Source organism: Orycteropus afer, unplaced genomic scaffold (genome assembly GCF_000298275.1).
Source record: "Orycteropus afer afer isolate SDZICR_OR568_19922 unplaced genomic scaffold, OryAfe1.0 scaffold00124, whole genome shotgun sequence".
Lineage (NCBI taxonomy): Eukaryota > Metazoa > Chordata > Mammalia > Tubulidentata > Orycteropodidae > Orycteropus > Orycteropus afer.
In genome coordinates, this window is record NW_006921711.1 from 7,159,211 (window position 1) to 7,170,174 (window position 10,964).

At 39.0% G+C, this 10,964-nt stretch overlaps 1 protein-coding gene across 1 annotated transcript in view; it reads right to left on the bottom strand.

Annotated features, from left to right (window-relative positions):
• STPG4 (sperm-tail PG-rich repeat containing 4) overlaps positions 1-10,964 on the bottom strand; it is a 94,662-nt gene that overhangs the window by 60,347 nt on the left and 23,351 nt on the right. The window contains 2 exon segments of the mRNA XM_007944423.2: positions 1,713-1,767; positions 2,012-2,076. Of these exon segments, the coding sequence (XP_007942614.2) occupies positions 1,713-1,767; positions 2,012-2,076 (120 nt within the window).

Consider the following 10,964-nt stretch of genomic DNA (forward strand, 5'->3'; position numbering starts at 1 on the left):
TAACCAGAAGGCTGGCAGTTCAAACCCACCAGCCACTCCTCAGAAGGAAGATGGGGCAATCTACTTCCATAGTGATACTGCCTTGGCAACCCAAGGAGGGGTCGCTAGGAGTCGGGTCCGACTTGATGGCACATAACAACAACAACAACAACAGCAACCCTATAGGACAGATTAGAACTGCCACGTGGGGTTTCCAAAGCTGTACTCTTCATGGAAGTAGACTGCCACATCTTTCTCCCATGGAGTGGCTGGCAGGTTTGTATTGCCAGCCTTCCAGTTAGCAGTCAAGCCCTTTTACCACTGCACCACTAGAGTTCCTTAATAAGGAGAGAGAAATTACAAAAAAGAACCAAACAAATTGTGGAACTGAAAAGTACAGTAACTGAAATAAATTCACTATTGGATCTCAACAACAGATCGAGCAGGCAGAAGAAAGAATCAGCAAATCTGAAAATAAAGTGATTGAGATCATCCAGACTGAGGAACAGAACGGAAAAAGAATAAAGAAAAATAAATGGAGCCTAAGCGACCTGTGGGACACCACCAAGGATATCAATATCTGCATAATGGGAGTCTCCACAGGGAGGAAAGAGAGAAAGGGAAAGAAAGAATATTTGAAGAAATAATGGCTGAAAACTTTCCCAAATTTAATGAAATCTGTTAATCTGTGTATTCACGAAGCTCAGCAAACTGCAAGTAGAATAAACAGAAAGAAATACAAACTTAGACACATAATAATCTGTTCAGTTATCTCAATTCCTCTTTTAGATTGAAAAGCGTAAAAGGATGTTTTGATCTTTGATCTATATGATCCTTTTTTTTTCCTGAGATTCCAATTAAAATAAATACTAAATACTATAAGCCCATATCAAACCACTTCAAACTGTTTATATTTTATCATTCTTTCAAATGGCTTTATATAATTATTCATTTCTTTTATGATATCCTACTGGTTGGTTATTCATCTAAAAGAGTTCATTTTTATTATGACTTATATATATATATATATTTGGAAATTTTTAGAAACAAAAATATTTTCACATTGAAAGACTAGAAATACTCTTCCTTTTTGTTGATAATATAATAATTTATTATCTCTGATGTTTTTATTAATTAATTGATTTGACACATACTTATGTCTCAGTCACTGGGTGCCATGTGTGTATAAGGCAAAACATAACTCCCTGCCTTTAGTAATTGTACATTCTAGTGGGGGAGAAAGATAAAAACAAGATAAACAAAATTTTAAATGTAGTATATCAGACACTGAGGAATACTATGGAGAAAAATAAATAAACCAGGAAAGGAGGACAAGAAATTTTAATCAAGTGACTAGGGAAGACCTCACCAAGAAGGTGATATTTGATTAAAGGCTTGAGAAGAGAGAGGGAGCCTGACATTTTCTTCTTCAACTTGCCATAAATGGGTTCACTCGTTCACTCATTGCCGTTGAGTCAATTCGACTCATAGTGACCCCTCCTTGGGTTTCTGAGGTGGTATCTCTACAGAAGTAGATCTGAGGAGTGGCATAAATGTGTTACTTATATTGAAATCCCCAGTATGTCTTCAAATATATTTTAAATCAAGTGCATTAATAATTCATTATTTATCTACTATGATGAGCAAAATGTTAACCTTGATACATCAGAAAGAATCAGTTCACATTTTAAACATCAAATGCATCATGAGTTAATTATCTATAACATACATACAGGAATGAAGTAGCCTGTTGGGAATCTTGCAACTGCGGAACGAAATACGAAGCCCCTATATTAAAAAAGAGAGAGAAAATAAAAAAAAATATATATATACATAGGATTCTCTACATCTATTTTTAAAGTAAGGATCTTTGTTAACATTATTCCCTATCTTCCATTAAATATTCAAAAATGCTAATATGGATATAATGGCCATAAATGAGGTTTAAATGCCATTGGTATTATTTGCTAAGCATGTAAGCAGAAAAGTATGAGTAAAATTATTAAAACTTAACTAATGAGTATACGATTACCTGGAAGCATACTTGGGAACTGGTGGAGGAAGAATATCGTATTGTCCTGGTGAAAGCTGAATTGTCTACACACAATGGATAAGGACACAAAAAATAGATTAACACAGGTCTTAAGTTCAGTTTATTACCTATCTTCATAATTTTTTTTAATGCCCATGCTGCTGTTGTTAGACTCCATTGAGTCAATTCCCATTCATGCCAACCCCATGTGACAGAGTAGAACTGCCCCATAGGGTTTTCTAGGTTGTAATCTTTATGGGAGCAGACCACCAGGTCTTTCTCCTGCAGAGCTGCTGGATGGGTTCAAACCACCATCCTTTTGGTTAGCAACCAAACACTTACCTGTTGCACTACCAGAGTTCCTTTTTATGACCATACAAAATTATATGATTTATTCCCTATTTCAATAGTGGGAGCTCTGGTGACATAGTGCCTAAGGCATTTGACTGCTAACCAGAAGGCTGGTGATTCAAAGCCACCAACCCACTCCTCGGAAGGAAGATTAGGCAATCTACTGCCATATTTTAATAGTGGAAAAGGTACATTTTTAAATAGGAGCTTCAAAATATTCAACATATATTCACTTTTCATGATGAATTTTATCACAGTATGCCTGAGATGCCACATAGAAAAATGCTGTAAAACTGGTCCTATTTTAAATGCACTGGATTCAACAAATCAATTCCATCACCACTGACTGAGCCTGCTCTGTGGGTAAAGCTCTATGCTAGGTATGGTGGAGAATACATGGTCTTTAACTGGCAGGAGTGAAAAGTCTCATACATAAACAAGTCTAGTATAAAACACTGTAATCAGTGCTAAGAGAGAGATTGGAAAATTTTGGCAAAGATTAAATCCAATTAAGTGATCTAAAGACAGTAAAGATGATGAGATTTGAGCAGGACTTCAAGGCAGGTAGGACTCCCTCAAGGGTAGCAAGGGAGGGTAGTCCAAGAAGAGAGAGCCTTAATAAGAGATAGGAGAAGTAAGGGTCAGGAACTGGTATGTCTGGAGAGTGGGATATGTTAAGAGTGAGAGAGAGAAGGAAGGAGAACAAGAAGTGAGAGGAGGAGAATGGCAGAACTTCCTATGTTGAAAGAGCCAGCAGGAAGATCCTAGGAAGAATCCTTTCCAAAGTAAACAATCCCCCCAACTATTGTCTTTTTTATTTTGTATTTATTTATTATTGTGATTTGGGTGAAAGCTTACAGAGCAAATTCATTTTCCATATAACAGTTCATATACATTTTATTTCATGACATTGATTGCAACCCCCATAATGTAACAGCTCTCTTCCCACTTCCTTCCTGTGGTTAACTTTTCCCTGTGTTCTTCTTTCCTATGCATTCCTGCCCTCTGATCTATCTCCCTGTGCGACTACTGCCTGTCTCATCTCCCATGGTTGATTGTTCTAAAAAGTGTACCAAAACCAAAAAACAAACTAAACTCACTGCCATCGAGTTGATTCCAACTCGGTAAATTTTTATGGGAGTAGATTGCCCAGTCTTCCTTCCATGGAGTGGCTGGTGGGTTTGAACCACCAACCTTCTGGTTAGCAGTCAAATCCCCTAGGCATTACACCACCAGAGTGTTCACCACCAGAGTGTGCACCTTGTATGCCTGTCTATTGTTTGGCTGAAAGCCATGGGAGTTAGCTTAATTCCAGGCCTGAAGGGTGACTAGGGGCCATAGTCTCTGGAGTTTCACTAGTCTCCATCAGGCCAGTAAGCCTTGTCTTTTTTTTATGATTTTGAGTTTTGTTCCACATTTTTCTACCATTCTATCCAGGATCTCTTACACTGATCTCTTTCCAAGTGGTTGATAGTCCTCTACCTATCATCTTTAAATTAGATTTTTAAGTATAATACTGCCATTGTTGAAAATGAGGTATCTATATCCTGGCATTATCTGCCACATAGGAATTCAGGCATTATATTTCATCCTGTAGCTGTGTTTCACATATTAATATACATCTTTCATCACAGAGGCTGTTTTTTGTGGATACAGTGATGGTAACAGTCAATACAAATTTTACAATGAAATGACACATTGTCTTGGTGCACCTGAGCCTTTTTAATTGCTCCCTTAACAAACACTACAGAAACACTGGCATTATTGCATCATACTGCAGAACCACAGAAACTTAAATTAAGCAGGGTCTTTCTAGGGAGCCGGTAACGTATGGGTGAGCACCTCCTCTTTACTTCAAACAGCACATATATGCTCTATGCCCCCCTCTGTGTCTGTCTGTCTATTTCACAAGCAAACAAACATGCAAAATGAGGAGGAAAAAACCCACAAAACTTAAAGCAGCTGTTTCTTCTTCTCTGCTCAGCAATCCACATTAGATTTCTGTAATGAAGTACACATGGAAAAACTCTTAGACAGCATTAGGCTGGAAAGGAATATTGGTTACCATAGCATCTATATTTGTTCTACTTTACTGCTGTTGTTGTTATGTGCTGTCGAGTCGGACCCGACTCATAGCGACCCCTCCTTGGGTTTCTGAGGCATATCACTACAGAAGTAGATTGCCCCATCTTCCTTCCGAGGAGTGGCTGGTAGGTTTGAATCCCCAGCCTTCTGGTTAGCAATCAAGTGCCTTAGGCACTATCCTACCATATAGCTCCTTCTACTTTACTAGGCATTGGCTATTCTTTGCTATTTAATATAGCTGAGGGGGCTAACTTTTTTCCATAAGTAAATTCTTGAATAGTCAGCTACCTTATCTACTTCTGTAGTGATACTGCCTTGGAAACCCAAGGAGGGGTCGCTATGAGTCGGGTCCGACTCGACGGCACATAACAATAACAACACAAAAAATTACATAAGAGATAGTCACTCTGTGCCCTGCTGAACTTGTTGCAAACTGTATGGATGGCTCCATTGTCCTTGGGTCTCTGGGTAATGTAAGTATTCACTTGCTTTTCTATTTCTCACAAAGCCCTCTCAGTTTTTCAGAGACCCAGAGAATCTAGATAATGTGCCCATAATACTACCTGATTCTTGTTGGTCTGATAGAGCAGTGGAACCACTGAGACTGTGGCCCCTGGCTGCCCTTCAGGTCTAGAATTGAACCCATTCCTGTGGTTTCCAGCCAAACAAAAGGCAGGCATATGAGCTGAATGTTTACCTGAGGTAGATACACTCTTTGGAAAGAGCAATCATGGGAGAAAGAAGGGCTGTTTATGCACAGGGAGACAACTCAGAGGGCAGGAGTGCATGGAGGGATGGACACAGGGAAGAGGTGACTGTCGGGAGGAAGTGGGAGGGGTGCTGTTGCATTGTGGTGAATTGTGGTCAATGTCATGAGACAAAGTGTATGTGAACTGTTGTATGGAAAGTGAATTTGCTCTGTAAATTTTCACCTAAATCACAATTAAATATATATATATATATATATACATTTCTAGTTGTCAATGTTTCAATGTATCCTGAAGAGGCACTCAAAAACTTTGCATTAGCATGGATACTTAATTGAGCTATGCTGCACCAATATGATCAATGTCAGAAAACTGGAATATGAAAAAAGCCAACCCTATGTATTAGGCTCTTCTGTGCTGCTGTGATAATATTTTGAGGACCCAGACCATAAATGTTGTTATTAATTACCACGTTGTTGTTGTTGTTATGTGCCATCGAGTCGGACTCATAGCGACCCCTCCTTGGGTTTCCGAGGCAGTATCACTACGGAAGTAGATTGCTCCATCTTCCTTCCGAGGAGTGGCTGGTGGGTTTGAACCGCCAGCCTTCTGGTTAGCAGTCGAGTGCCTTAGGCACTATGCTACCAGAGCTCCTGTAGTCGAGTCCAACTCATACCCCATGTATGCAAAGTAGAACTGTGCTTCCTAGGGTTTTCAAGGCTGTGACCTTTTGGATGCAGATTGCTAGGCCTGTCTTCTGATGACGGGGGAGGGGAACTTAAGGAAACAGACTCCTTTAGAAGTCCTATCAGAATAATCCTAAAGTGAGTGCAGACAAACGGTGGCAGGTGCAATGTTTTCAGGGCCAACAGGTAGAAATTCCATCCAGTGTCTCTCCTCTCTGAGAAGTCCCTTGTGTCACGTGGAAGCATCTCTGACTCACTTCTCAGGCTTCTTTATGGGCTAAGAAAAAGACAATATAGAACTTTTTTCAATTAAAAAAAGCTTGCCTGATGACACCAATGCTATTGTTCTGAATTTTACCAATGTTCTTTAATTTTCATCAATTCCAAATGACCTAAGAACTCCAAATGAGTCCTAAAAAAACCAGAAAAACCAAACTCACTGCTGTTGAGTCAGTTCTGACTCATAGTGACCCCTCCTTGGGTTTCCGAGGCGGTATCACTACGGAAGCAGATCGCCCAATCTTCCTTCTGAGGAGAGGCTGGTGGAAATGAGTTCTATTCCTCTGCTAAATTCTCTGTATCCAACTTCCAAACTTTATTCTCATGTGCCATACTCTTGACATATATACATGTGACAGTCACTGCCTTGCAGTTGTTCTTTGAGAAGTTTAGCCTTAAAAAATATCTGTTAAATAAGGTAAATTTCTGGGCCACTTTTTTCATTTTAATAAGCAAGGAATTTTTTCATCTTTCCCTAAGTTTTCTCTCTTTATTATCCCAACATTTAAATCTTGAGTCCCTAACCAAGTTGGCATCTATCTACTGTTATACTGCAGAGAGAGCATTCAAAATCACTGCCCATTTTAAATTTAAAATGAATTTCCAGATCATTGCTTGTTTTTTTCAAAACATAGTTTACCATTTACCATTCTGCTGCACACATTGAACACCTGAGGGAGAGTCCTCAGAGAAGGACGTGATAGCTACTGAAGGTTCCAGGATGGTCAACTTGGTCCCCCACAACCACTCACTCCCACAGCAAATCTTGTCAGCTCCTTCTCAGACACAAGGCTTTTCCTTTTCTGCTCAATGGAAAGCCATCCTGCTGAAAATTCCTTCAGCAATTTTTTTCTATGAGCACTCTGCAAATTAACATGTCTTCCAAGATATCATCACAGCTGTAAACACAGCTAATGAAGGCCAATGACCCAGCTAGATTTTTAATGTCCATGTTCCCATTAAATCTCATTCTTTTAGACAGCTGTTCAAGAATGTCTTTTGAACACATTAAGATGGGTCCTTTGATTCATTCCCTAATAGGCGTGCCTTCTCCAGCCTGGCTACCTCCTTTTAGACCTAAAACAGAGATGGAGGTTGGAAACTGAATCACTGCATTAGTCTCCTTTTACACAAGCTTCTTCTTCCAAGCAATACTAAAGCTAGCTTGGACCAAAGCTTCTGGCAATTTTAAATTTTGTTTAATTATATAATTATAAATATCAATGAAATCTTCCCAACTTAGGAAGTAAAGAAGAGAATTTTTTTAAAATGGAAAATGTAAAGAAATAAAAGAAAAATGTTGGGAAAAAAAATTGATTTCTTTACAAATGAGCATAATTGAAGAACAGTATTAAAAACAACTCAAAATCTACAGATTTTAATCTGCACATTAAAATTAATTCAAAATCCACAGAGAGCTTTCTTAAAAAATCATGTAAGTCTCTTTGCCTCCTACCTCACCCAAACCACTGTTAATAATTGCTTAGGTATCTTTCAAGAAAAAAAAAAAAAGTATACATTTAACATACAGGTATATTTGTTTCCATTTATGCAAATGGGACTATGCTATTGGCTACTTGATTTTTTTGTTTACCCACGTATCTGAGAGATGCTTCCACATGTAGATTGACCTCATTTTGAACAGTTGCACAGTATGCCATTTTATGGATGTACCATTATTAACTAGTTCTCTAGTTAAATACAATAATAAATAACGCTGCACTATTACAGAAATAGCTCTCTGCACTTTTGTAAGACCATTCATAGGGTAACTGACAGTGGAATTGCTGGGTTTGAGGCTGTGTGCATTTAAAATACTGCTGGGAAATGCCAGATTGCCCTTCTGAAATGTTTGCGTTAATTTGTAACCATACAAACTGTGGATGACAATATATGTTCCTGTACCCCTTTGGCAATAATGGATATCATCAAACTTAAGTTGTTGGTCATTTGATAGATAAAAAATTGGATCTCATTGGTTTATTTTTCCCTTTTTTATTTAGTTGAAGCCAAGCATTGCTTTGCTTTTTAGTTATTTGTATGTCTCTTTGTGAATTGTTTGCTCCTGTCTTTTGCTTATTTTAAAAACTAGAATATATATTTTAACAGGAGAATGTATCTCATTTTACCCTTTGATGCAAGAGTGCCAGACAGTAGTGATCAGAGTTTTCTTAAAACTTGGCGGCGGGAGGGGCGGTGCTCCTGGCATAAAGTAGATAGATGGAAGCCAAGGATGCCACTAAACACCCTGCAATGCACAAAACTAACACCCCACAAAAGACCTATCCAGCTGTTCAAATAATTTCTTTTAGAAGGATCAACACAAGGCTGGTCCCTTTGAGGTGGAAGTTAAAGACAATCCAGATGTCCAACTTTTCCAAATTGCTATCATTGCTCCATCATTTCTAACATCAACATCTCCTCCTCCCCTCAGTACTTTCCTCCCCATCTTGTTGTTGTTGTTATGTGCCATCAAGTTGGACCTGACTCACAGTGACCCCTCCTTGGGTTTCCGAGATGGTATCACTATGGAAATAGATTGCTCAACCTTCCTTCCACAGACTTATTTCACTGTAACATCTCACAGAACTCACACACTTCCAAAGAAATGGCTCATGAGGTGGTAGAGGCTGGGAGGCTGGTAAATCCCAAAACTGTGGGTCAGGTGTAGGTCTGGAGTATTCTCTTCACTCACGTGGTTTCTGGAGCTGGCAAACCCAAATCAGCAGGTCAGACAGCAGACTGCTGTCTCAAGTCCAGGGATGAAATGACCAAATGCAGGATCCAGATAAGGAGAGAATGAATTTTGCCAGCACATTCACATATTCACCCTCAAGAAAACTAAGGGTGACTTCCGGTAAGATGGCTGAATAGGCAGAAAGACTGCACAGACCCTCTTCAACAAAGAAAAGGGAAACCAATTAACACAGACACAGAATATAATCCTGAGCCTTGAAGGGAAGGATATAGAAGTGGACTAAACCCCAACTAGCAGAAGAATTTACATGAAAATACCAAAAAAGGAGACATATGGAGCTGCGGTCTGACAGCGATCCTGAGTGATCTTGATGGCACAGACAGCTTGGACAGTGCTGAGTGGTGGTAGGACCTAAGAATTAACCTAAAACTCAGCCCTTCTAACCAGGGACTGCACAGAGGACTGCTCTGGTGGTTGGGGAATAAAAGATGAAGCAGCAGCGAAGAGGAAGGCGAGCTGAGCTGTGGACTTTTGCCTGTCCAGAGGGTGCAGCCATTTTGAAGGATTACAAGCAGCTTGACCATTTTGGATATTTAAAGAGACAGTGCTCTCCCAGATTCCAGGAGCTTAAAAACAGATTCTGCTTGCCAGTAACCCCAAGGACACTCCGGACCTGGACGACTGAAAAGGTGCAACATTCCCCTTGTTACTCTTATATCCCACACCCATGTGGTGAATGGAGGTGCAGCCATCCCCCACTCCTACTCACCTTCTGGGCCCGCAGGAACTCCATCCCAGTCTGTGTGCTCAGACGGAGCCTGGGTGCTTTGCCCTCCGTTCCCCCAGATTTTTTCTTTTTTTCTTTTTCTTTTTCTTTTTTTTTTCCCTTTCTTTTTTCTGGTTTTTAGTTTGCTTGTTTTTGTCTGCTTTAAAACTACTATTATTGTTAATACTTTTGTCCTTTTTACTATTATTCTTTATTCTTCCCCTCCCAGGTCATAATTTTCTGCTTTTTTTCTTTTCCCTGTTCCTGGTTGTAAATTTTTTTTGTCTTTTTTTTTTTCTGCTGGTTAACGCCGTTCCTTTTTTTTCTTTTTGCATTTTTCCCATTTTTTTCTTCATTATTCGCCTTCTCTGCATTTTTCTCTTATTGCCCTACCCCCAGATATTGCAGGGTTTTTTCTTCTTTTTTTCCCTTTTTTCTTTTTTTGATGACTGTTCCTGTGTGATTACATAGTATATTTTTTGTCCATGTGCTTTTAGTTTTTTGATGGTTATTTAATTGTAATTTTTGTCTAACTCAGTGGGAGACAACAACAGTCCATATAAGATACAACTACACCCACACCTCCTGCAACTTTACTTACTGAGTGAGAGCCACCAACTCCTTCTCAGCAATGGGCCAATGACACAAAACCAACAAGAAAAGCCTGAATCACCCTTGGCTGCTCTTCACAAACAGTTATCAGAGATCTAAATACAACAATGCCACAATGTCTTGGATACAACAGACCATCACAGTCCACACAAAGAAGTAAGATAAAGTGGTAGAAACAAGGGAGCAGGACACAAATCCAGAACACATTCCTGAGGAAGAAGCAACATTCGAACTCTCTGATAAGGAATTCAGAAGAATTATACTTAGGTATCTTCAAAGGAGAGACAGACCAAAGAAAACACAGAAAAAACCCTAGAAGATTTTGGAAGAAAATACAACCACAAAATGACAAAATAAATGAAAAATTAGAAGTTATTCTAAATCTAGATAGAAATCTGGAAGATTAATACTAAATTGTCAGAAATAGATAACACATTGGAAGGGCAAAGGAGCAGAAATGATGCAATGGAAGACAAAATTAATGAGATTGAAGACAAATACCTGAATACTTATTTGGAAAAGGATCAATCAGAAAAAAAAATTTTTAAAAATGAAGAAAGCCTAAGGTTCATGTGGCATGCCATCATTACGAATAACCTACATGTCATTGGAATTCCAGAACAGGAAAAGAAAAATAAAAGCACTGAGAGAATTGTCCAAGATCTGTTGGAGGAGAACTTCCCTGATATGATGAAAGATGAGAATATATACATTCAGGAAGTCCAATGAACCCCAAACAGGATAGACCCCAAAAGAAAATCACCAAGAC